At 38.0% G+C, this 27,994-nt stretch overlaps 1 protein-coding gene across 7 annotated transcripts; it reads left to right on the top strand.

The window, feature by feature from the left end:
• Positions 1 to 58: 58 nt before the first annotated feature.
• Positions 59 to 27,462, top strand: atf2 (activating transcription factor 2). Of its 7 annotated transcripts, XM_053497148.1 has the most exons (13): positions 59 to 247; positions 2,343 to 2,521; positions 2,920 to 2,992; positions 5,915 to 6,011; positions 6,104 to 6,222; positions 9,372 to 9,497; positions 9,882 to 10,060; positions 10,360 to 10,474; positions 11,515 to 11,601; positions 14,345 to 14,545; positions 14,770 to 14,976; positions 20,807 to 20,912; positions 25,339 to 27,462. In XM_053497148.1, exons 3-13 carry the CDS (start codon positions 2,945 to 2,947, stop codon positions 25,545 to 25,547), a joined length of 1,494 nt encoding a protein of 497 aa, XP_053353123.1. In that variant the 5' UTR covers positions 59 to 247; positions 2,343 to 2,521; positions 2,920 to 2,944; the 3' UTR covers positions 25,548 to 27,462. The 7 variants fall into 7 exon arrangements, with proteins under 7 accessions (XP_053353123.1, XP_053353127.1, XP_053353122.1 ...); XM_053497152.1 differs by lacking the exon at positions 2,343 to 2,521 and having other exon boundaries at positions 14,348 to 14,545; XM_053497147.1 differs by lacking the exon at positions 2,343 to 2,521.
• The last annotated feature ends 532 nt before the right edge of the window (positions 27,463 to 27,994 follow it).

Raw genomic sequence — 27,994 nt, 5'->3', positions numbered from 1 at the left:
CTGGGATGTGTACTGACCCCTGGCATGTGTCCTTCAGATTCACTGCCGGTGTGTAAACTCGTACTGTATTCACGTAGAATCAAACAGAAGATATAAAGTTTTAAAATAATCCCTCATAACGTTTCTGGATTTGATGGAAATGCGCTGGGCGCTGCTGCTGGTTTCGGGATTTGTAAACGGGAATGAGGTGAAATCTCGCGAGAACTGAGGGATTCGTGGGCTTTGGCTGTCAGGGTTGTGCCTGTGGGTAAGTAATCGCATCAATAAGTATTATCTATGTAAATACAACACTTTGCTTATGGGCTCGGAGAATAAAAGTACAGCGTATGTTATGCATTTTTTAAAACGCGTGCTTTTATGACACGTGTATATTTTCCCGTTAATAGCTTTAGTGCTAATATGGCGACGGCTATGCTAGCTGACTAGCTTGGTTACAGTAAACAAGGTGGCCTGTATTGTTATCCTCAGCATCCGGATCTTAATCAGAAACGAGTGATCGTTTTTAATAGTACGTAATTTGAAAAAATAGTTTTTCTTGTTTGGTATAATTGAATGCGGTATGCACTTGCATTTAACACACAAGTTATACACTGTCCTGTTAAAGATATGCCATTAATCTAACTGACAATAGACTGTAGCTGGTGGCTGAGCTGTGCACAGGGATGTCTGATTTTTCAGAAGGTTTTAGACATTCAGGTCTTTTTAGCAACACAGGGCTTGATTGATTACTACATTTATGCATTAATTGTGTTTAGTGTACAGAGTTGTTACTCTGTATCTGTTCATGCAGGATGCAGAGTACATCAGCTATTAAAGGACAATTCCACCCTAAAACACACTATGTCTTTATAATGATCTAATTATGTTGGGCTTAGTGATTCTGGACTTAATTTGTTATTCCTCTGAAAACTTTGCATTGTGCAGATGTCACAGGTGGGACATTGTTCTTGATTGTGCAGTTGCAGAGGAACATTTCACTCCAGACATAACTGATGACAGTCAGGGTTTGCTGTTAGCCAGAACTTTCACTCACTCTGCATCTCCAGGTTTTGGTTCGATTCCGTGGGTGGGGTTTGCATGCTCTCCCTGTGCTTAATTGGTTTCCTTCCACAGTCCAAAGACATGCAGTGTAGGCTGATTGGTATGAGTCTGAGTGTGTGTGCCCTGCAATGGATTTGCACCACATCTAGGATTTACCCTGCTTTATGCCCTAGGTCTTCTACCCTGTATCCAGGACAAAGCAGTACAGATGATGAGTGAATTAGTGATTCACTGTATTCCTCAGGGGTGAAAAGTAGGTTTAATGTCCTGCTGATACTATCACCAGTTTCGAATTGTAATGCTTACTCACAGATCGTCTATACCACTTAATCCTGTATACAGGGTCGCAGGGGGCTGTCCCAGGAGACTTAGGGCACGAGGCAGGGTACACCCTGAACAGGGTGCCAATTCATCACAGGGAACACACATACACAAACTTACACACACACTACAGCCAATTTGGGAATGCCAGTTAACCCAATGTGCATGACTTTGGACTGAGGAAACTGGAGTACCTAGAGGAAACCCACCAAGCACATGGAGAACATGCAAATTCTATGCACACAGAGGTTGAAAATCGGGACAGGGATCGAACCCAGACCCAGGAGGTGCAAGGCAACAGTGCTAACCACTAAGCCATTCTGCCACCTAGAATAGTTACAAAACCCCAAAATATTATAGTGAATTGCAAAGAATTTGTTTTTATGGTTAAGGTGAAACCTTCAATAGGTTAATTAAAAAGTTGACAATCCTTATAACTTGTTTTAATTGACCTTCCCAGAACAATAAATCTGTGTAATGTGAAATATACCCTTTTACTGGTGCTGTGTTTAGGAATTGAAGAAGGTCATGTATGCGCAGTTGTGTACGAGAATACTAGCTTGTCTGAGCTGTTGTATATGATGCAGGAATAAAACAGAATACCATGAACCATCACAACTTATTCTGCTTCACATTTTACTTGTGAGATTTTGCAACAAACATCTGCCTGCCAAAACGCCACAGTTTCATTCAGCAGCAGTGCGTAGGACGAAGCTTGCTTTTCCCTTAACTAGCCGTAATGAAAGATTGAAATGCAATACGGTCGATTTGGAACAACTTAAAAGCAATGTTAGAAGTGTTTTTTAGGATGCATAAAATAAACTCAAGTGTTTTTAGCTAAAAGTGTTACTGTGACTGGTTTTAAGTGTGGGTTTTGGAAGGCACTTGCTCTTCACTCTTTCCAGGTCTGCGTGTCGCCTTAAAATCTTCTAGTTGTATGCGGTACCGGACCTGACTGCTTTGCTTTCTGCTTTTTTTAGGAGCAGTGCAAAGAGCAAACACTAGAAAAAGCTCCAGAATGCAATGCAGCTATAGGATGTGTAAGATATGAAACTCAACTGTGCTAATTAATGGACTACGAGATAATAAACCTGCTGGTGGTGACTTTGATTTGCGTACATATTTAAACCTGACCAGTTTGATCAAAGAATACAGATGAGTATGTGAAAAAGCTGGATACATTAAAGGAGTAAAGCACTGCTGCATCTTTACTGTACACAGAGACCAACTAAAGGCTAATTCCCACTGGCACTGGTATTGGGGACAATTCAGTAACATAATAGGTCATGTACTAGAAAAGTGCAAGTAGACTAATGTGTGATAAGTTTTTACAAATAAGTTAACTCTTGTGCGCAATTGATAACATCTTTATTATAAACATGATTATGCAAATCTACCAGGGTGTAATTCTTCTTTATACACATTTGCAACTTGTATGTAAAAGCAAAACATTATCAAGATAATCATATAAGCATGTACAGTAAATACTCCATGTATGTATGTTTATGGTTTCAATTTAAAAAGACAGTAATGTTTGCTCTTTGTCTTTTCTGTTAGGAGACGGCATAGAGAAACTCTGAATATGAGTGATGAAAAACCGTTCCTCTGCACTGCTCCTGGCTGTGGTCAGGTTTGTATTTACATCTCGGTGAAAATAATTTCAGTATTAACCTATTGCTGTGATTACTTCAGAATTGCTTTTAAAACTTCAATGCTTTACAGGGAATATACAAATTCTAGTTAAAACTAGACAGGTACATTTTCTGGAGAAAATGTGGTGCTTGGCGTGGCAAAAGTTTAAGGATCAGTTGCTAAGGTGCTCTATAGTAGTTGCTAGGGTATGGCTTGACAACTTTACAATAATCCTGAGGGACTGATTGGTTGCCTGAGTAAAATGAGCCCATCACATTTATCTGTCACAATGGGATCCACAGTTAGGTTCAGTTTCTAAGTTCCTATTGAACTTAGCTTAGCAGGGAGCATTTCCTGTTTTAATGGGAAATACCTTCAACATAATATTTCAGTCGGGCAAACTACCAGTCGGTATGGAACTAGTTATGCGCCAAAGTTTGTACAGGAAAGGAATGATAATTTAAAAAAAGAAGCCTGCAAGATAATACAAGTGATGCTTTGCTTTCGCAAGCACCAATAATATTAGTTTCTGTGATGTTCAAAAAACATAGATATGCCACTGAACACTGTAAAGACAATAATCAACAAGTACTGGTTGCTTAGATTCTTCACAGGTCTATGGTATAGAGTAGGTTGGTATTTTTACCAAAAAAACGTAACATCCACATCCACCATTAACTTTGTTTTGTTTATTGTGGTCACATTTTGGTATGGGTTAGGGGAAGCTCAGTGGTTAAGGCATTGGACTACGGTTCAGGAGGTCCCAGGAAAAAAAAGGAAAGTGCGGTTTAGTTATGCAGTATATCTACTCCAAGATTCCTCACCTTCTTTAAATTTTTGGTTGGTCGCAGCAGTGACAGGAGTCCTGACTCATTTCCAGGTCGCCCTTCTCTCAAATTTTAATTTACATGAGTTTGTTTGGGGTTGATGACAGATTTTTCTCTAGGACTGTACTTGGGAGTATGAATGTGGAATACAGATCACTCGTGTTACTCTGCTCCAGAGCACCAATTTAATGAGGGATAGACACTGAAAGATACGTTTTATTAAAGCATCTTGCAAAGTGGACCCAAAATACAGAGTGACATAGAGACGGCATTAGAAGTAAATCCCTTGAATCCTTCTTCTCTATTTATAAGTGATATACACACATATTTGTAATCTAAAGTTTTTCTGTCCAGAGTTGTCTTGTTTCAGCTGATGACATCATATGAAGTTGATTAGTGCACTGTGTGTTTTTGTCACACGTAAAGAACACTAGATTTACGTAAGAACAAGAACATGGCATTTTGCCTTGTGTTCACATAGCAAAATTCTGTTTATGGAGATCTTCAAGTCAGCAACATAAGTTCACTTTGTCAAGAATGTTCCTTTTTATCAAAAGTTTTTATTGAAACAGGTGAAGGCCTGCAGATTAAAGGGACACGAACACATCTGGTGGAACAGTGGAAAACTCCATTCCTTGATGGTCTATGTTAAGGAACCTTAACTCAGTTTTCTAATAATTCTGTGTGAATATAATTTCTGGTTTAAATTAAGCTTTCTGTTTTTGCATATATATATATATATATATATATATATATATATATATATGGGCCTATCCCTGAAAGGAAAAAAAAATGTTTCTTAGTATGTATTCTTGAAGTGCTTGATAATAGATGTCTTATGCATGCTTATGCTGCAGGTATGGATTTATGACACATGATAGATTTTGTATGTTTATTATCTATTTGTGCTATCAATATTTGTTAAAAACGGAAGGAGACATTAGGACTATTTTATACTGTACATTTAAAATTTTTTAATGTAAACATAGGTTGGCACTTTGCATTTGTTCTCACGTAAATCTAATGCGTGACATACATATAGAGCAGTGAGCAACTTTGTACAAGGTACAAAACTTTCTACTTACCTATTAATGCAGGTGTGTTTGCTCAGAATTTCCACAACATATAATAAGACAAAAGGGGATCGTTTTGAAAATGATGTCAAAAAATATGTTTGTTGCCAAAACACAGCACATTGTCAAAGTCCCATGATCACAATCCCAATGATGAAGCATGGAGGTGGCAGCATAATAGCTAAAGAGCTGTTGCACAGATGAATTGAAAGAGTTAGGATGCTATCTCAAGGATGATTTTTTAAAAATATTGCAAAGCGTGCACCCCATGGCAAAAAGGGTTGATTGCCAAGATAAAATCTAGTGTAAAATCAGTTTACTGCAAAGTTTTCTTTCGTTTAATGGTTCTCTTTATTCATCACTTAAATTTGTATGTTGCAATTTCACAATAAAGTTAGAATAGGTTCTGACATGATCCATCTTTGTTAATATTTGTACATCACAGAAACCAGAGTGGCATTAAGAAAATGTGAGTTTGACTCCCAGGTGATGCAACAGACAGCTGTAGGTGGGAGTCCAGAGAGCAGATTGGCCATGTTCTCTTAAGGGAGTGGCCTACCAGCGCTTTCACTTCAATCATAGCAATTCTTGCCAATGCTGGGCATCTGTGAGCTCACGCAAGAGGAAGGGGTGAATAATGCTTTCTTCCAAGGGTGCCCTGCTGTACTCAATTTTGCATGAGCACCAGTTGGAAAAGTTGGAAGGGAAGCATATAATAGTCTTCTTCCTCCTTGTTTGGGAGACTAGATTTTGTGCAAATTTTTACAATTTGACCCAGTACACCCACCTCCCCTCCCCACAAAAAAAGGTACTATATTAAAAGGGTGTTTTGAGCTTTTCTATGTATTCTACCTGTATTTGCCAGTATGATTTTTGTTTTAAGTAAGATTTTGATTTGTAGTGGAAACTCATTCGTAATATACATATGTAGATGTAAAATATATTTTTTGTTCCCAGGTCAAACATTTTATGTGACAGCTAACATTGTGTATGTGTGCGTTGCTGCTTTATTGTCCACAGCGATTTACAAATGAAGATCATTTGGCAGTCCATAAACATAAGCATGAGATGACACTCAGGTTTGGACCAGCGCGCAGTGACAGTGTCATTATTGCTGGTAAGTGTATCATAAATTTCCGTTCCTCGATGGAGGTCGTTAGTAAAGGTAATAAATAAATAGTTGTTTGTATAATTGGTTGTTCTTTGCAGACCAAACACCCACCCCCACACGCTTTCTAAAGAACTGTGAAGAGGTTGGACTGTTCAACGAGCTTGCTAGTCCCTTTGAACATGACTTCAAAAAGGCCACAGAGGAGGATATTAAAAAGGTACATGCACATAAACCTCAGTGTTGTCATATCATTTACTTCATTTAAATTTACTGCATCTGGCAGACAACCTTTAGCGACATTATACTGTACATCTGAGCAGTTGAGTTTTAAGGGCCTTCCTCAAGGGCCCAACAGTGGCAACTTGGTAGTACTTGGCGGGGTTTAAACCTGGAACCTTCTGATCAGCAGTCCAGTAGCTTAACTACTGACATACCCCTGACTTATAGCAGGACCTCAGTATTAGCCTTATATATTTTTTTTATTATTAATTTAAATAATATTAGAATATCTCTGAGATAACTAAGATAATATGAGAAAAACCATGCAAGCTGTGAAGCGCTTGCATATATACCTTGATCTTCACAGTTAAGATGTAATCTTTAGAGGGGGCAAGGTGGCTCAGTGGTTAGCTTAGTTGCCACACACCTCCAGGTTGACGGTTTGAATCGTGCCTCCAGTCCATGTGTGTAAATTTGGTGCTTTTGTCATATTTTGAAATGAAATTCTGAGTTGACGTCTTGTGTTTCAATTTGATTAATGATTGCCCACATTAGTCACAATGTGATTGACTATACAAAGGTGGTGGTGTCAGTGAGTATTTTTTTTTACCTAAAGAGAGCAGTGCGGCAGTACTTTAGTCCTTCAGTTTCTACACCTTTTTACATGTTCGCTTTCTTAAACAGATAAGAATACAAAGCCCTCAGCTTTCATGTTAATGCCACCATCAACAACACTTCCTCATCATAGCGCAACTGTGTCATGTACCTATATTGCCTTTGGTACTTTGAGTCCAGCATTTGCTAATATTTTATTAATAATAATAATAATAATAATAATAATAATTTATTGATATGACCATGAATGTCACTAGGAAATTTTTAGTAAAAAAAGAAGCTCTTGTCTTTTTTTTTTTTTTTAGGATGTAGTGACGAAACCTGCCTGCTAAGCCTCTTAATTCAGATGTAAAAAAGTAGAAAATATAACCATCATTGTTGGTGAACTAGCCGCGTGCTACTGTGACACCAGAATACTGATTTCATGCGAACACTGAAAATAGCACCAACCAAAAATAAACATAGTTGTACTATGTCTCAGGGCAGAGATTAAACCTATTTAGAGCAAATTCATTGATGAATAACTGAATGAGCAGGTGTCTTAGACATCTCATGCGAGCCAAAATACTTTTCCTTTGGTTACATATACTAGCACCTTCTCAAAAATCTTTGAGAAGGTGTTATAATTTCTGTGATAATATGTAAGACCATGCTTACATATTATAACAGAAAGGCTTTCCGCTATACAACTTAATAATTGTGTTAAAATTTATAAGTGTTCAGTAGTATTATTAACTCTATCTGGTAAAATTATTTTAAATCTCAACATACACTTAAGGTCTCAGCCTTTTAGACACATAGCCTAAAGGACGGAGACCATATCCTGGCATTTTTAGTTTAAAATAAAAAAAATATTAGAGGGTTTTGCACTTTTAAAAAAGCAAAGTATTTGTTATAAGCATATGTGTCTAAAAGACCTTTAGTGTATGTTGAGATTTAAAATAATTTTACCAGATAGAGTTAATACTACTATTGAACATTAAAAATTATTAAGTTGTATGGCGGAAAGCCTTTCTGTTATGCATGATGCTTATGTATGCTAGGGACGTAAGAGGTTTCATCTGATGTGTTTTCAGGGCAGAGGATGAGCCTCCTTTTAGTGATGTACTTTTTTAAAACCTCGTTTTAGATGATCAGCCGTCTTTCTTTGTAGCTGATTTTATTTAGACAGGTGCACTGAAGTGTGCTCATTTGCAGCTGCAATGCTCAAGAGACTTAATTGTGGACTTTGCTATTGAGGTCTGCCAGTGTCTGACAAAATGACAGCTAATGATGTTTCCATGCATTTTCCTTTGAGTACCAGTGAAGTACCTGTAATAATTAGATTAAAACAAGAAAAAAGCAGAGGAAGCAAAAGCATTTATGCTGTATATGAAAGAACAAAAATATCCCTAAGCATTCTGCCACATTGCAGTTGGAAATGTTTTAAGGTTGCTGTTATGTAAAAGTAAGCAATGTAAATGGACTTTAAGATTAAAAACGGTGTTTTGTGATATATAAAATAAGCATCTTTAGCATTTCATTATGTAAAACCTTATAGGTTATGCATGCTAGGAAACACTTTAAGAGCCATTTAAAAGTGTAAACAATAAAATTTTAAATATTTTAAATATAAATAATAATTATTAATACTTTTAAAACATAGTAGTGTGGGAAACTATCTAATGGCTATGCATACCTTTAAATCTAACTTTAAAGAATCATGCAGGTTTTGCAACGCTGTCACTGAAAGTTCTTATGGCAATCACTGTGGAGATTTTTTTTTATGACTTCCTTTAATTTTATTTGATTTCACTAAAACATTAAAACAAATTGAAAGAAACCCCCCCCCAAAAAAACATGTGAGATTGCAGATCAGCACAAAGTTTTTCAGCTTTCTCCCATGTTGAAACATTTCTATCATGTTAGGAAGGGTCTCTTCAACCCTGATTCTGCCTCATCTGCAAGGCACGAGGGCACACGGAAGGGTTTATGGTGTGTGAAAAGCATCATACGCTATGGATTTGACGGTCAACAGATTGCAACCATATTACCCATCTGTGGGAGATTTGAGTGTGATGTGTGAGATAGCACTCTTTACCACTCTCATCATTAAAAACAGGAGATATATTTTGAATGAGGGGTGTTCATTAATCCAGTAATGTTTCAAAGATTTGTTGAAGCAGGGTCAAGGAACATTGAAACTGTACTTGTTGCTTAGAATGGCTTTACACTTACACTTTATACTGTTTTTTTTTTTTTTTTTCGTTTACATTTGAGGCATTTAGCAGATATTCTTTGGCAAAGCGATTTACATTTTTGTAAAATCACACATATAAACAGTTTAGGGTTAAGGGCCTTGCTCAAGGGCCCAACATTGGCAGCTTGCTAGTCCTGGGGTTTAACCCTGAGTCCGTCTGATAACTAGTCCAACACCTTAATTACTGAGCCCGTTTGTCACCTGTATGTATTTTTGTACCTGAATTTGATCTGTTTTTGTAGAGTGTGTTTAAAAATCTGTCTTCTATTTTTGTATAATTTATTATGTTTTAGTTACCTTTGGACTTGTCTCCTCTTGCAACTCCTATTGTGCGAAACAAAATTGAGGAACAGGCATACCTGGAATCACATAGAGACAGCCCACTTCCCCACCCTGAATCTACAACCAATGATGACAAGGTTAGTGCTAGTTTAAATAATTTTCTAACTTCTTAACACTTACTATAGCGCTTCATTAAATGTCACGCCTCTGATTTATTTACTTACTGCTCTGTTTTTTAGTGCAGGATTATGTGCATCAATATAAAAATTGTGAATGTAGCATCCCAAACCAAATAAACACTATCCTGAGAGGGCGTGTACTCCAGTTTATTTCCCACTCAGTCGCAATATACATCTTGTGGTGTTGTCTAGCATTATCTCAGCTGGCCAGTTATCTTTTGATGTAGAATTCATGTAGTAAGTTTTATTGTGGTTAGTAGCCATGGAATATAATTATAAAAAACTGAAATGGCACTTTGCTTAAATGGTTGATGCACCTTCGGTTTCATATGGTATTTTCAGGACGTTTCTTTGCAGCCGACCTCACTGCCTACATCCGCTATAGTCCGTCCTGCCTCCCTTCAAGTTCCCAATGTACTTCTGGCCAGTACTGACGCTAGTGTTGTTATTCAGCAAGCCCTTCCATCTCCAACGTCTAGTTCTGTTATAACTCAAGTCCCATCCTCTAATAGGCCAATAGTGTAAGTAGCTCCAAAACGTTCCTTGCTACTTAAGAACCTTTAATTTGCACATCATCGCTTTTTTCTTACTGTTTTTTATTTTATTTTAGTCATTTATTATTTAGTAGATTTTATACTTTTCTTTATAGATGGTAAGATTTTTTTGAGTTACTCTGTCACCATTTTTTATCCTCATTCTCATTTGAATGTTTCCTTTAATTATACACATGCACATTTAATTTGGTGTTAAAATGTAGCAATAAGAGAATATGCATATATTTACATTACTGTGCACATCTGCCTCTCTGCTCTGTCTCCAGTCCAGTGTCTGGCACATTCCCAGTGATTCTGCAGCTGCCAAATGGACAGACCATGCCCGTCGCCATCCCAGCCACCATCGCCAGCTCTAGCGTACACATCCCCACTGCCATACCTGTACGTTTACACAGGTTTTATTTATTTTATTCCAAATATGTTTATTACTTTCCTAGATGTAATAACTTATTCTCGAAGAGATGAGAGATTTTTCTGTCTAATTAAAGAATAGTCACACTGCACAGCTTAAAAGCATGTTATCCATCTGCCATTCCATGGGGGAATGTCGAGAGCGAATGTTTCCTGCAAAATTTCTTCCCAACTTTGAAGATAATTGTATTAGTACCACTTTCTGTTAACTAAATTTTCCTCCACACATGCAGATGCAAATTGTTTATCTACAGCCCAAACTCTTGGAGGACTGTTTGTTCCCTTGCCAGGCAGTTAAACATTTGAAAGTGACTCCCTTCCAGAAGAGTGGCGCAGTGTATTCATATCATGAGTGACGTAGGTGTGATTTGTCAGTGGCACATTTCAGCGTGGCACAGAGGACAGGCCGGTATTTATTATTCCGACACCGCCTGTGTAGCTTGGAGAGGGAGAATGAGAGAACTAATGGGCCTTAGAAAAGGGCAGTTGTATGTCACAGCAATAAAATGAGAGCGGGTGGAAGAGAAAAAGACACAGCGAGAGGACACTTCAACCATAATGGGTTCTCTGACATGTTCACTGTCCTTGTATGGGCTAGTAGTCAGATCAAAGCTGTATGATCTGCATATTCACGTTTCATGTGTGCAAGGATGTTGGGAGGATAAAGATGCCTGTGTCATGTGTATATATGTGGGATGTTGTGTATCTCCACATATTCAGTGTATGTCTTTCTACTCTGCCTGTTCTCTTTCTCTCTCTCTCTCTAGTGTGCATGTCTTTACATTACATCTTTCTTTGGTTGTGCTGCCTGCAAATACCATGCAGTCAGCCTAATGAGTGTGAGATATGGGGTTAGCTTGTGTGCATGCTGCTCGCTTCATGTGGGGGTGTGTTTTTGTGTCAGATTAGGGTGGACACTTAGCAGGTTGAGATGTGAAAACGTCTTCAGAGAGACTAATTATGTCAATCCATCTCCTTTCCCTATGTTCTCCATATGTTTCCTGTCTTAGCTGGTAAGACCAGTCACCGTAGTGCCTAACGTCCCTGGGATCCCCGGCCCCTCCTCTCCACAACCTGTCCAATCAGAAGCAAAGATGGTAATCCCCTTCTTGTACTTATTTACATATTTACTCATAGGTTTGATCTCATGTCTTCCTGTGTCTATCTGTGCCTGTCCTCATCACCTCTAAATGTACTTCATTCATTTACGCGCTAGAGGGCTCCACATAAAAAAAATCATTGTATAGCTGGGAGAATCCGAACATAATTGTGATTCATTGAGAAACACATTGTTTTGTAAATAAACCAGGCTTTTTTCATCCCTGGTTATTTAAAGCAGTAGTTGAAGTTATCCATAGCGTTGTTCTCACACTAGAAATATATAAATATAGTCTGAGTGAACACTAAAATGTTGCAGTATGCGTTCATTTTTGTTTGTGTGTGTCGTGATCTGGTGTTTACTATACTATATTATAATGTACTCGGTGTGTAAGTGTGTGTAGAGAGTACACATGTGGGCCTTTGGTGTAGTGATGAAGTGTTGATCACTCTGCTGTAAGTGTTCACAGCATGCTGCTCCTCCAGATATTAGCATGTAAACTCGCTCTAGGGGACAAGGGCGAGCGGTGTAGGGATAGAGGCCTGTCTGTCGCAGGGGTGTATCTGGATGTATGTGTACGTGTTCGAGATGACAAACGCACAAACAGCGCTGCGCTCAGCAGGTCGTCATCGGGGGCACCCGGAGTGGGGAGGGAAGTTGGCACGTGCTCAGAAAGGCGCATTTCTGTTCCTCACCCTGCATGGAACCTTTTGTTCAGCAGAATCTAACCTGACCCTGTACACAATCTGCACACACTCTCTCTCTCTCTCTCTCTCTCTTACACACACACACATACATACATACATAACAAAATCCACACGTGCATACAGGAGCTTGAAACATCAGAGCATGTACTTACTCTTTCAATGACATGCCATCCCACACACACACGTACACACAACACAACACCTAATGAGCTCACATCAGGAAAACAGACCCCTCTCTGAGACTGCCCCTCCTCCTGCCATCCACCCCTCCATGCCTTTATCCCTCTCTTTTTCTCCTCTCCTCCCCAGACACAGACACGGCACTTTACAAGGACTGATGATGCTGCAAAGACCACAATAATGATAATTAACTTGCTGAATTTAGAAGATTATGCTGTTAATTAGTTGAAAAATAAAGATAAGTAATATAGTAGCAGATGGTTGGATAACACCCCAGAGATGGAGGGTTATTGCACTGATGAGGTTCCTGTGGCAGATATGAAATATGATTCAGTTTCCTCTCTCTCTCTCTCACTCTCTCTCTCTCTCTCTCTCTCTTGCTCTGCGTCTCTTTCTCTCTATCTTTCCAGGGAGTTCTGGAGGGTTGTTATACTATAAACTAATTTGCTAGATAGATAGGTCTGGCAGAGGTAGCTGTTAAAAGAATGTCCCCTCTTGTTTTTTCCATGTTAATGAATCTCTCTTCTCTCTCTTAGCCCTCAGTTGCCTTGTTCACCTGCTGTGGGTGCATTTGTTACCTGATGCCTTTGACTTTTTTTTTTTTTTCCCCATTGTTGCTTTTGCTCCTCTTCTTTTTCAGGGAGAGCCTTTAGATTAGTGATGTATAAGGTACAGCTCTTTATGTCTGTGATACATATCGCAGCGAATGGCCATATGAAGACGGACGCGATGCAGTATGGCTGGATGCTTCGAGCGCTTGTGGATGTCATTCATTCAGCGTGTAAGAGTTGACATTATTGTTAGGCAGCTGTGGGGAATGTGACAGGCTCAGTGGGAGGCAGAGTTAGGAAAGGGGTGCTTAGCGCTGAGGTCGCTATGCTATGCGAGCTACGGCTCGCCCGGGAGAGAAAGATTTCCCTGACAGGAGAGAATCACGGCCGTCTCGAGGGAATAGGAAATTAGCTACGACAGCTATTACTCCTCTGGAACAGGATGCAGGGAAGCATCTGTTTTTAGTGGTGATGAATATGTTGTTTTAATCCTTGCCTCCCGCTTTCTCTGGAAGTTAATTACTCTAATCTCCTGTACCTGCCTCTCTCTAATGCGGTTTAGCTCTCTGACTTATGAGAGGTGCTGTTGGAGCAGCAGTTTTGCCAAAAGAAAAAGAAAGCTTTATAAACACAGACTGTAGAATGACGAGCAACATTTAGCTTCATGTATAATTTGCTTTGCTGCTGGAGAATGTAGATAACTGAACAAGCTAGTGAGTTGCTGCATAATTAGACACCTGACCACAAGTCATTGTTGCACTGCAGCTAAAATCCAGGTTATTGTACTGAACACAGTTTATCCGTGTGAAAGTAGATGACAGCATTGCAGAGACTTCAGAACTTTCTAACTGTGTGAGTGCTGCACTTTATTGTATGCAGCGTTGTGATAGGAATGAATATAAGAATCATTAATTTAATTGTGGCGTCCATGAAAAGTTCATTTCCATTATCCCAATTTTAATGTCCTATTTTATGTAAAATGAAAACGAATAAAATTTAGCTGGTTGAAAAATTTCACATGTAGTTAAAATGCATGAGTAGATTTTTAATAATCCTTTAGATTTCATTTAAATAAAATATATTCTCATAAAACTTTGAACAAAACCTACACAAACTTTTTTTTTTTTTTTTTTAAACAGCTGAAATTAAAATGCTTTTTTTATACTGGAGCTTACTGACATTGTCGATCTAAAAGTGGGTTCAATGCACTTTTATTCTATTCAATCTGTTTATATCCCATGTTATTGTGACATATAATGGACGTTGGTTTCCCTTCTTCTTATCTGACTTTGTCTTGGTGCAGAAGCTGAAGGCAGCTCTAAGTCAACAGCTTCCTCAAGTAACCAATGGAGACACGGAGCAAAGTCGGGCTGCCAGCCAGACTCCGCCCCCAGTGCCACCCCTTGTCCCACCCCCAGTCCCACCAGTAGTCCCACCACCACCAGCTGAGGAGACACGTCCACAATCACTACAACAACCAGCAACGTCAACCACGGAAACACCTGTGCGTAATAGTTAAAGACAGCTAAGCTGTAACCCACACTAATCTTACCAAAGTGTTTACTTAAACAATGTGTTAAGCTTTAATTAATAATTACATAATAACAGCAACACTATCTCATGTATTTTTCTCTCGACTTTTACAACGAGTATTTATCTTTAAGTTTTGAAAAATTGTTGTTTAAATAAACAAAGGATTCATTTGTGCATATTGACATCTGTATATAGGCATCGCCAGCCCCGCCCGCTCAGCACACACCCAGTACAGGTGGGCGGCGGCGGCGGTCAACCAACGAAGACCCAGATGAAAAGAGACGGAAGTTTTTAGAGAGAAACAGAGCAGCAGCGTCACGTTGCAGACAGAAGAGAAAAGTGTGGGTGCAGAGTCTGGAAAAAAAAGCTGAAGACCTGGGCTCTATGAACACACAACTACAGGTACACCTTACACTACAGTTGCTTTCACATCAAAGTGGTTTAATGAGAGAATAGCAATGTCCAGACGTTTTTCGATAAGGGATCGATATTTTTAGGTTTTTTATATCTACCATGTACATGGAAAATATATCACATTGAATTACAATGTTTATGTTTGCTGAGGGTTGCATTGATGAAATACTGTTGTCTTGTTATGAATTATAAAAGATAAGTTCAGGTAAAATTTTTCCATATAGAAAAATACTATATAATCTCGAGCTACACTATGCACTTATTCGAGCCTTTCACTACTGCTTGAATGCCATCAATGTAAAAAGTTTTAGTATGCTGGAGCCATGACTGGACTGCCTTCTTTACATCTGAAATACTAGCTTCCCAGGAACTCCTGTAATGGTTCAAATTGGTATAAGTGACTTGGAGCAAGGTCAGGACTGTACAGCCAATGTGACAAAAACTCACAGCCGATTTCTTGTAATGTGTAAGTGTTGTTCCTGAATGATTGTTTGTACAGTTCCCACAAACAGATGCAGTGGTAGTTCAGAGGCTTAAAGCACTGAGTTACTGATCAGAAGATAGCAGTTCAAGCCCCAGCTCCCACAGGTTGTTGGACCCTTAAACAAAGCTCTTAATCCTATATGCTCCAGGGGTGCCACATCATGGCTGACCCTGCACTCTGACCCCATCTACACTGGGAAAAGAATTTCATTGTGCAGTAGTGTGTATGTGTCAAATAAACGCTTAAATTAAAAGTTGGTGGGATCATCAGTCACGGACATACAGCCTTCTTTAAACCATTTGCACTGTTAAAATATTTTACTGCGTCTTACTACTGCACTATGCTTGAAGTCTTCTGTAAATGTCAGTCCATTTTATGTCTTCATTTATGAAAAAAAATGTCTTTAGTCCCAGTCTATGTTCGAACGCTCTTCGTGTTTCTACATTTAAACGGTTTGTCAAAAAAAATGTGACACACAAACACACACACTAGACCTGTGACATTGCGATTTTCAATTTAAAAGCACTAATTTAAAAGCACTGATTTGCTTCAAACACCTATACTTCTTCAGGACATAAACTATAAAAAAAATACTAAAAGTATCTAATACACATAAAATGCTGTGTGGTATGTGGTGTCAATTTTATTTTATTTTTTTTTATGTCATACCTCATGCAAATATTTCTTTCCTTCTGCGCCACATTACACTCCAGTAGTTGGCAGTATTGCACCAACCACGCATAAACTCAATCAGTACAAGTGTTACTGTCGTAGTTGTGGAAGATGGAAGCAATTTCTATTTTCTGCAACAAAACGTGCTAAATGTTTGAGGAATTTTATTTTATTATTTGCACTTTTATCTAAGTAAATTAAAAGATGTGTCAATTCTGAATAGAAAACTGACTCATTGATTCAGGTAATTGAATTGATCAACTAAAGATTGATTAAATCTCATAGCTTTAATATATATGAGATATTCCAGAATTAGAGGACAATTTAGGCACCAGAAATAAAATAAAAAAATTAAACCTTATTATTTTAAGTTATGTATGTAACAAGTAATAAACTGTCCAGCTCAAACATCAAAGGTACACTTTTTATGAGATATTTTATTAGTTGTGTTCTCTGCTTGGCACAACCCTGTTACAAATACTCAGGAATGTATATAGACACACAAACAGAAAAGTATATCATGATTTTAATATAACACAATAGCTCATTAAATTTGTAAAGCTAAAGGGTGTTGTAAAATGTCTCCAGTTCTTTTAGAATACAGTATTTTAATTATATTAGGATTAACCTTATACTACATGTTTTTATGAAATCATGCTGATACAGTGGGCCAGCACTGTAATGTTGCAGCCAGCATATCAAGTGACAAACTCCATAAAGCACATTTACAGTTATAGCCATTTTGTTTGGAATAAAAATGAAGAAAGAAATATTATAAATACACACCATGTGTTTGTTAAAGTATTACAGCACTTTTATTTAATTTGAAAAGTATCTGTGTGGCAAAATAACCTTTTTATTTTATCATTTTTATTGACTGGTTAAAATTAACAGTTGGCAATATTGGTTCAAAATGTAAATCATGTGTATATGGAATGTAAATAGGATTTAGATAAACAGTGGTGATTTAAATGTAACACTCATAGTAAGTACTGTACAATAATGTCAAGCTGGCATGATAAAATCGTGAGTATCAGCTGATGCTCTTTTGTCTTCTGTATTTTATTACTGTTTTATTATAAAAGTTTTCCTTCAGTATTTTTTTATTCTAAACCGCTTCAAAGTTAAACTTTTATTTGACCTGTTTTTGGTCTTTGCGACCATATTTGAGGTAATAAAGAATTTTTTATAATGAATAAATAATGAATTAATATATAAAATATATAGGAAATATAGAAATACAATTATGCAATAAAAGAAAAGAAAAAGTAAAATTGTGCAAAGTCAAATATGTAAACAGTTCCAAAAATAATGTTTCTTTACCCAAATCCAGTTTAAAACATTTGTTACAGGATCTGATATCTGATTTTATGTATAATCTTTGATCCAACATTTTTATTGGGGTTAGGTTTAGGTGTAACTTTAAATAACTGCATTTATAGGTATGTCAATAGAATAACCTTGTTTGTGTGTGTTTATTATATTCATACCCTGACTAAAGGCATTTATTTCCCTGACACTGTGATGAAATCATTAATGGTGATTAAGAAGTGTTTTGTTCTGACAGCTACGGTGAACGTGTGCGGATGTTAATATGTGTGTGTTAGTTGTGTCTAAGCGTGTGTCTAAGCATCCTGCATTGATACTTCCCTGTCAATAAAGACATTTCCTCCAGATGTCATCGGCACACAAGCGTGTCGTCTCTTCTGTCTGCGCGTTTAAGAGCTGGCCCTGGAACTCTCCCAGGGAAACCCGTCTCTTTGAACCGCCATTTTGCGGCAGGCAATTAGGATTCGCTCCTGACAAGTTCGAAACAGTTCACGTAACTGTTGTCTCTGCTGATAGGGACGCGCTAGGCTACGAGGCGACGTGTTCCAGACAATTTAATGAGATGTGCCGCTGTTTATTTGCGTGCTGTCTGTCCTGTTTGTCCATTAAGGGGTGGGGGTTTCAAGAGGGGGGGAAGAGGAGGAGGAGAAAACGAGAGTGATTAATTTGTGATGGAAAAACAGGCGGGGGTGCTGATGAGATTGTTGTAACTCTGCTTAGGGTTAAATGAACACAGGAAGATGAAGCGGGGTAAGGGGAGCATGGAGGAAAAGACGGGTATTAAGACAGTAACCGGAACTGTAGAGAGCAGTGCAGAGCTTCGTACCGAAATTAAACATAGACCGTTAGAGTGTATCTTTTTTATGCGGTATGTTAATCAGTGCCATTAGAGAGTTGTAATGTTCTCTGTCTGTCCCATTGGTTTTGCTGATCAGCACAGAGAGCTCTAATGATGTACGATTACTTTGACATCATCCTTAACGGGCTCTTTAACGAGGAGTCGGCGCCAGCCGGGCAGCATGCTGCATGAGATCTGCGTGTTACACCACCATTGAGCCTCCAAAAATATTATTACCGCACAGTAAACGGTGCATTGAGGTTTTGAATTTATTAGTAATCCTAGGATGATCTGTAAAAACACGTATGATACTGTGGAAGCACTGAATTTCGTGTGCTCGCAGATTTTTTGGTTGGGGATTTGGCTCCTAAAGTGCTTTGTCACGCACCAAATGCCAACACGCCTGCTGTTGTCCTCTCGGCTCAATTCCGCTTTTTAAGTTTCTCAATGGGATTCGCATTTTTATTCTAATAACCATTCACTTTCTGTCAGAGACCTGTGCACCTATATTTAGTTAGTAATTATCTGCGCGATGCCTCCAGTTCTCCCATATTACCAGTTGAATTGTAAAGTATAAAGGGTTTACATGGATCCATCAGTGCTTTATGGGCAGAAAGGACAGAGGGATGGATAGAAAAAGTAAATGGGAGGTTGAGGCGAATAAGCAGGCTACGGTACGAGTGCGAGAGCTGCAGTGCTGGTCGTAATGGGATGTTGCTGTGCGTGTGGTGAGGAGATCCACAGCTCCACCAGCTGTGTTTAAATCTGTTCCTCTACAGCCTCGCCTTGCCAACGCCGCCAAGCCCTAACAGATGGAATCAACTAAATTGGCCGCTTTTTACCCGAATAGATTAAAGCGGCAGCCAGGTTTCAGAGCAGAGAAGAAAGCACTTAAATCTGCCATGTAGTAGTCTGCCCTGCTCACATGCCCATGTTCCTCTAAATCCCCTTAAAGTCACCTTCACTGTTAAACGGGCCCATCTTTGACACGCGCAGCACGGCATCCCGCGGGAGCAGTAAGAGGAGAGTAAATCTTGGCAGAATGGGGTGCAGAGTTCTGCTGACGGAGGGGATAGCACTCTCTCCTTCTGTCTTTCTCTCATCTAATTTTCTCCACTTTCCTTTTTGAGGGTAATGGCACAATAATTCACTTTGTTGATAAAGGATAAACCAAATTGAGCCTTAAAACCCCAGAGTTTACTCATTCAAGAATGGTTTTCAGAATTGATTGTTTAAACTTTGCAATAAAGTGTTTAACTTTGGTCCTGGTTTTGAAATGCATTGCAATTATCTTAAAAATTCCTTATCAGTGCACAGACTCGACTGCGATCTGTACACTGATTTTACTAGATGTATTTTTCACCTTTACCTTAAGAACTGTAGATAATTTTATATGTTTACAAAAAAAAAACCCTGATAAACACAATCCTACATGAGTGTTAGAGACTTTTGATTTTGTAGGAGACTTAATAGAAACATGGAGTTTGTGAAATACAACATGTGCCAAAAGTCTCCATACAATAAGGAAATTTTTATAATTAAACAAAATATAAAATACCAGGCATTAACATTGTGAGTGGGAGAGAAGAGTTTGTGTGTGGGTGTTCACAAAGAATGGCAACTATATAAATTTACCTTAATAATAATTAAACAACAATAAATTAATATTTTGTATGGAGACTTTTATAAAGCCCTGTGAATTAAGAGTTAAAAATGTTACACTGGCTGAAAATACAATACCATTTCATACACTTTTTTTTGCTTTGCTATTATATGCTTTTAAGGTAATGCGATTTTATTAATCCTAGTTTTTTTTTAATTATTATTATTATTATTATTATCGAGAATATCATTTTAAAAGCAAATAGTCATACTTAAGACCATAGGAATTTGACGAAAATTACACAAAGAAAGTTTTATAATTGCATTTTGTCACCCAGGAGTTCCTAATTGTTTTTCATTCTGTCATTTTCTTACTCAGGTCTCTATTTTCAGGATCACATTTACATAGGCATATATATGATTTCTATTGACATGGCCTGACCTCTAGTAAAAACAGACCAAGCTACGATCCTTGCTGAGAATGTATATGTTTATTTGTTGGTTTATTCTCCCTATTACTACTTCAACTTGTGGTGTATCTTATGTTATGTTTAGTTTTTGCCTGTACTGTATATACAATCATCATGCACATGTACATAGAAACAGTATATTCGTATTATTTGACCCTTTCTTACCTCATTAATGTACCTTACATTTGATACCATTTATACATCTTAAACTGTAAACAGTGTATCTTTTTTATCTTTTTTATTATTTTTTTTTTTATTTCAACTTTACCTTTCTTGCTTGTTGCTTTCATCTTTTTTATTTTTCTATTATTATGCAAAGATGCATTCATCTTTTCTATTTATTCTGGCATGTTATTGAAGCAGGTTATTTGTTCTTGACCGAACACGAATATGATTTGTCTATCTCATCCTCTGTCCCTACAGAATGAGGTGACTTTGTTACGAAACGAGGTGGCCCAGCTGAAGCAGCTCCTGGTAGCTCATAAGGACTGCCCAGTGACGCTCATGCAGAAGAAATCTGGCTACCACTGTAAGTACTGAGGTTTAAGTGAGCATCGCAGTTACAAGCACATTTTTTCACTTGACAGAACAATGTGCTTGGAGCAAACTAAAATCCAAGCTTTCTCACAGTGTAAATCTGAAGGCTGAAGTCAAAACTGACCTTTCTCCCCTTGTTAGCTCATGGCCTTCTTGAGTGCAGCGGTATTTTCCTGCCTCTAAACATGCTTTGACTTTTGCTTGTGTTACTGTGTTCGTCATAGACGGAATGAAAAATAAATAAGTCGAGAAAAACCAAAAGCAATCAACAAGGTCGTGTAGAGATGACAACTTTCCATAAGCCAGTCAAAGCCTGATGCATGAAACCAGCCACGCCCAAACATAGATATGGTTTCCCCTAGAAGAAATGTCGCTCTTCAGAACGTTCACATTGCCCATAAATCTAATTGTGCATTTTTTAACAAGCTCCTGAGCGTTATCCCAAAAGGCCCCTTTGCAGAATGTTGTATTTAGCTTAACCAGTGTGTAAAAGTGTTTTGCTGAAACAGCTCTTGGCATTTGGAAGATTTCTCCATGATGTCATTACTGTGCGGTATGTTTCCTCCTTCACTGCTTTTAGACCACCAGTATGCCTTGCAGAAGCCAGGCTTGCTTAACAGGCTGTTAAAACCTCATATTCGGTTTCTCATTCTTTCTTTCTTTTTATTTGTCTTTGCCGTTATTGCTATGTTGGGTACTTGATGAAATGTGAAGACTAGAATATGAACCAATGTCGAGTTTGGTAGTATAACAGCCACACAGATTTACGCTTAGCTACTCGGGACTTTGTGTTCTTTAATGATTTTCTTTGTATATGAATCATGGGTAATATGTATGTAGGTTTTTTTTTTAATTAGCAATGTTGTGTTCATGTTTCTTTTCTTCCAAACTGGTGCCTTTTTTACTTTAAAGGTAAATGAGCGAGTCTGAGACGGAGGGGCATATGTGATTCAGGCACATCTTTAGCCGTTATGCTCTAATGACATCTTATGAAATGAGCAGATCTGTAGCTTGTCTCCCATATGCAGCCACTTCATATCAATTTGCTGTTGTCAGTGAAATGAAGGAGCACTTGTGAAAGGCTGGAGCGGATCCTCAGCCTCACTGCAAGTACTGGAACTTAATGGTTGCCTTTGTGTAAGCGTTTTCTGGCGGGCTCTCGGCTACAGCACTTCCTCAACTTTATTATTTTTTTACTACTTTTTTTTTTTTAAATGACTCCCAGATCTTTGATGGTGTTGTGTGTGTATATGTTTTGTTAGAGAAAGAGGTTGCGATTGAGAGAGATTGAGAGCATTGCTTCTCCTCAGGTCTGTCTCCAGAGCTCAATGAGAGAAACGCACAGACGTATAGACAATGATTGCCTCCGAAATGAGTGTATTATAGCATCGAGGCTGTCCTGCTGCAGACATGCCACCTCGCCGCCACGCCGTTCATTATCCAACGCCATTGTTAAAGCGGCAGGACTGACACATCTCATGCATATTATTGGAGCGATGGTGGCCGGACGGGATGAGGTTGTCAGGGAGTGAACTCATTTGCGGGTGTCTGGTTGGTGCGTTCGGGGGAGCCGAGCGAGGGCTGTGGTAATGGATGAGGCCATCCTTCACTCGTGTTTGTGGTGGAGTGCCGTATGAGAGGTCATATATTAGCCGCAAGCTGAAATAAGATGGAGGTTGGAATATCACTTTGTCTTTTTATTTTAGTAAACAACTAGATGAGGTTCTCCTCCATTTATTGCTGGCATTGCAACAGCAGATGGTCATGTCTTCTGTCAGGAAGTTCTCTAGTGTAATGAAAGACCAATTTCCGTGTTTAATATATTAACTGAGCTAAATTATGGATATGAAGTAGGCCAGGTCAATCTCTTTGGTCCAGCATTAGTAGCCAGGCCTGTGAGGTCCACTCGCTTCTGCATCTCTATCTGTTAGCACTATTGATCATGGCTCCACAGTGGCAGGTGTGGGGGGAATTACCCAGGCTGCCCCACAAACATGGCAGGCCATGCCTTGGCTCGGCACCGCGCATAACCCATCTGCTCGTGGCAGCTAGATGATCAGAAACAAATGTGAGAGAGAAAGCGAGGCAGAGAGAAAGGCAGTTTTAGTAACCAGAAGTGCTGCATATGATAATATATCTCACCCTGTGCTCTTCTGTATAATGCCATTAGGAGTAATTATAGGAGCCTGAATATTGCACAAAAACGAGAGAGCAAAAAAAAAAAAAAAAAAAAGCTTGTCTCGTCGATTTACGTCTAGTGCAACCTTATTCAGAGCTGTCAAGAGTATTTATGGCCTACATCGTGAGCGTATGTTTGGCTCAGCCACCTGATTAGAACCTGGTCTTTCACGATGCCGCGAGTGTTTAAAACAGTCACCCTGCACGTCTTCAACGCCTAAATAAGAAGTGTGCAAACAAACACACACACACACATATGAGATAACAACCCCCCATGTTAATTATCAAGTGCCATTTCAGCAGACTTTTGCATCATTAGCTGTATTAATTATCATAGTAGTCTGCATTTCTTTACGAGACAGAGTTTTTTTTCCTCTCCTCCCTCATCAGGATCCAATTAATTCATTGCGATTGTGGAGCAGCTGGTGGCATTTGGACTGCAAGTCTCTGCCTCTCTCCAGTGTGAGCATCATTAAAATCAGGTGCTGTAATCATCTGTCGCTGCAGTAGTTGGCAAGGTAGCAAGAAACAAATGAGAACGCTGGGAGGGGTGCGAGGGCTCAGCCACACGCCACTGCCTATAATACACCCTTATGATGTTGGTTTAAAATGACATTGTAACTTTAATTAAAGGTTACAAAGCAAGCACGGGGAATAATAAAATGCAAAGCACGGATCAGGCTCAGAAACTGAGTTTAATAGCAATTACGCATCAAATCGACTGAATAGACGCTAGCTTGTTTTGCATGCTGTGTTCACAGGGTCAGAACTGTGGCATTGCGGTGTTACTTTTATTAACGTACCATCAAAAAACAGTGCCATTGCCGCCTGAGAACATTCACATTATGTGGTTGTTGTTGTTTTTTCTTGCGATCTCGGTTGTATGGCTGCATGAAAGCCATACGACCATGAAAGCCACAAGGCAGTGATTCCTGGAATTTCGTTTAATTTCATGCTGTTAACTTTTTTCTTGCTAACAATTTTATCCGTACCGTTTTCCCTGCACGATATAAATACCAGTCAGGCCAGGTACACACTTTTTCCCTTGTGAATGGGGCTAACCGTTTTTAGATGACAAGCCATGAGCTTGTCAGAGCTCTTGGAAGACAATGCTAAGCGCTGTATTTTTTTAATGTGAACATGCAGACTCCTGCTTGTTAGCTGTTCCCATAACAATACTAGAGACACTGCAGTCTTTTGCTTCCAAGGACAGCACGGCCAACTGAGTCCTTGGGGACGCCCAGACAGAGCGGCTGAGTGTTCACTTTGAATCGTCACTGTACGATGCTCCTCTTCACAGCCAAGCATTGCTTATACTTGATAATGAACCAGTACTGATGGCATGCATGGGCTGTCTACTAGTCCTCTTAGTGTTCCAGATGTCTTGAGAATATCTGCACTTCTTTGAACTGTGACTTTTTGTGCAATGTGTTGAATTACTATCTCTTGTATTTTCATTAGATCCACGCTCTGTCTTTAGCAATCAGAGTTTCATGAACACATTAAAACCGGAGAGCATCAGAAATCACAGAGTGAAACACAGTCAAGGACTTTTACAGGACTTTTACGGACAAAGCATTTTACAATTTGGCTCTGATTAAAATGGTGTTACTGTACATTTGATGATATTGCAATGCTGTTTTAAAATGGTGGCTTTTTTTAAAGATAATACAAGTTTGGTTTTGTACAATACACCATTTGGAATTCTAATAAAATTATTTAAAATAAAGATATAATAAATCAGGGCAAGGGTCTGAATGAAAAGGCTTATAACAGTACATCAAATGTTTATAAATGCTTAATACACACAGATATAAAAATACAAGTCAGTTTCTTTATGGCTAAAATGTTGCCATATTCTTGAATCCTTTACACCACCAGAAATTCATTAACAGTCACTAAAACTTGTATTTTTTTTTTATAATGTACACTTAAATTATTGAAGCCGTTTTTTATAAGAAATTATAATTATATAAGAAGTTATCAACAGAATCTAATGAAATTTTATGCGTAGGAGGATTTTTTAAAATCAAAATAAAACATCTGTTGATACACATATTAACTTGACTTGATACTTTTTTACCATTGCATATAGGTTATGAATTATGATAATTTTGTAATGTTAAATGATGCAGATAATAATATTAGTTAAGGAACCTTGATGTAAATTGCTAATCCGTATTACAGCATTTTTTTTCTTTTAATTTTTTGTTTTACCTCATGTTGCTTTTCTGTTTCAGTGCTCGATAAGGAGGACAGCAGTGAGGAGATGTCCGTCCCCAGCAGCCCTCATAACGAGGCTATCCAGCACAGTTCTGTCAGCACATCCAATGGCGTGAGCTCCTCTACAGCATCCGGCTCTGCCAGTGGACCAACCACAGACCAGAGCACAGAGGGGGAGGAGTCGAACGCGGCCTTGGCCACTCGTACCCAGCCGGCTAAGAGCTGATCAGGATTCCTTGTGGTTACTTTTGTTCCATGCAGCCATGTTGATGTGAGGTGGAAAAAGATCCCTCACGTTTCCTTAGTCTGAAGAATACTCATCAAGTTCATTTAATTTGCCACCAAACACATTTTATCAAAACATAATCAAGATGCAAGGGATGGCACTTTACAAACTACGAGTTACTATGGTTGTACCAATTGTCTAATTTCGCTTCTCCGCTTTTTTGGCCATGTTTCCATGTTTATTTATTACATGAACATGATCGTGACTTGTGTGACATTGGAACTCTGAAGTAATAACTGACTCAGTGTGTTTTATATAAGAGTCAAATGCCAAAGTGTGTTATGGCTCATTGTAATGGGAAATTGATTTTCTCCAGCACTACTGCAGGCCTACAGAGATACAGAGCAGCCATGTTTGTTTCTTTATGCCTTTTCCATTTTGCACATGAGGAGAGACCGGTGGTTTATTTTTATGTAGTGTTTGACTGTTAAAATGGCCAGTTCTTGCAGCTTCTAGGAAGAGATTTGAATGTGCGCGTTGTTTCAAATCTTCAATGAGTGAGCAAAGTTTAAAAAAGTTTTTTTTTTATTTATTATAATTTAATTATTTATTTTTTGGGTGAGTGAGTTGTTGGTATGTCCATAAGTGATAAGATGTGGGCAGAATGTTTTAAGTAATCTTAGGCCTTTTAATGAGATTTGTTTAGAGTAACGTCTTTTGAGAGCAGAGCTTTGATCAAAATTCCATGAGTAGTTTGTTCCAGTTCGGTAACTATAGGACTAGAGTGCATATTTCACCACACAGACATGTCTTTGATGTTGATTTAGACGTGTGTCATTTTTAAGGAATGTATTAGTTACAAATATTGATTCGTAACTGACGAATACAGGCAGACGGCTGAATAAAAGTAGATTGTGTTCTCAGATCACAAAGGCTTTCATGTACATAATGTGGAATGAGTGAGGCATAATGATTTTTTATAAATGTTCTTTGCCACTTGCAGGCAAAAGGACGAATTCTGAATCTCTAGTGTTCGACTTTTTAAAACACTCTTGGGTAAAATAAGACTTTTGCTGTTGTTAATTCACCTCGGTTTATTGTCCAATACTACATTTTAGGAAACACTGTAAATGTCATTATTGACGACGATAACATTGTATATGATATCAGCAAAAATTTTGTGCATTGTTTATGTTAGGGTCTTATAGGCCTTCATTTCTTAAGGATAAGAATGTTATGTTAAAAAACTATAAACACTTTCCACACTTGAACTGTGGAGGAGTCAATTCTTTCAAAACAAAAAAAAGTAGCAACAAGTAAATCATAATAATACTACAACTTTTGAATTGTTAATATTATAATCAGCAGTTTATTTCCAAAAATAAGGAAAATGTTTATGTACTTTATTTAAGTTAAATTATTTAATTGCAGTTGAGCTTAGTGATAATTACTGAGTAACTCCTAGAATCATCAGTTGGGCTCAAATTGTCTTATCTCTTAAAATGTATTGGCTTACTACTGTGTAGTTTTATTGATGCATTATTATTATTATTTTATTTAATTTATTTATTTATTTTTGCTTTTCTACATGTCATCTATTTAAGAACGATTTTGTTTTACAGGTAAATTACTGTTATGTGCTTACTTGCATGAAGGACTGATTCTCCAAGAGAATTAGACTGGTATTTTAAACATATCTTAGTTGGATTATTGCTGTAGAAGATGTTAAACTTTGATTTTCAGTCAGGAGGTGGCAGGTTGACTTTCTCCTGTTTGTTAAACTTTGGCCACACTGCAGAAAAAAAGAATGTTACTGTTATTGTGTTGGCAGTAAACTTGTACTTTCGTGAAAGTTATGTATAAAGTACCATAAATTAATACACTGTTGTAATAAATCTTTTAATATCTCTTTAAATCTATCTATTTAGTGTGATTTTTTAATATACTTTTCAGCTGATATTATCATCACCTCTAAAGGTCAGATTTGTTAGCTTTCTAATGACTTGTTTTGGTTTAGTCTGCCATCTTGTGGCCAAACCTTTTAAAAAAATATGATCATGGCACTTGGTACAAACTTGTGCAATTTACAGCAACTCAATAAATTCATTCATTAACAGTATATGTGTATATATGATTGTAAAAATATACAGTAAGCATATTCATCTTCAAATGTCCTAAACGTCTGTACTGAGATTTAATAAACAGCCTAATAGTACCTGATAAGTTTTAAATGTTCATACAGTGTCAATTAATGAGGAAAAGTGTCATCTATCCAGAAACAGAAATGTGTTAGTCAGTGTTTATTCATGTGGCAGCTAATATCTTCCTGAATGTGGACTTAACATATTGATTAACATATCTTGCTCTGTGGTGAACAGGATGTGATGATCTACAAAAAGCATAGTTCAAGCATATTTAATCATCAACTAAACAGTTAGCTTTTAAAG

The sequence above is a fragment of the Clarias gariepinus genome, chromosome 5 (assembly GCF_024256425.1).
Source record: "Clarias gariepinus isolate MV-2021 ecotype Netherlands chromosome 5, CGAR_prim_01v2, whole genome shotgun sequence".
NCBI lineage: Eukaryota > Metazoa > Chordata > Actinopteri > Siluriformes > Clariidae > Clarias > Clarias gariepinus.
This window is presented reverse-complemented; position numbering and strand designations above follow the sequence as displayed.

What these genes read in the sequence shown, in the direction of transcription:
- atf2 (XM_053497147.1), top strand. Translation starts at nt 2,945, where the DNA reads ATGAGTGATGAAAAACCGTTCCTCTGCACTGCTCCTGGCTGTGGTCAG. An exon ending in CTACAACCAATGATGACAAG is followed by an intron (nt 9,498 to 9,881) that starts GTTAGTGCTAGT and finishes TGGTATTTTCAG; the next exon opens with GACGTTTCTTTGCAGCCGAC. An exon ending in CGTCAACCACGGAAACACCT is followed by an intron (nt 14,546 to 14,769) that starts GTGCGTAATAGT and finishes ATCTGTATATAG; the next exon opens with GCATCGCCAGCCCCGCCCGC.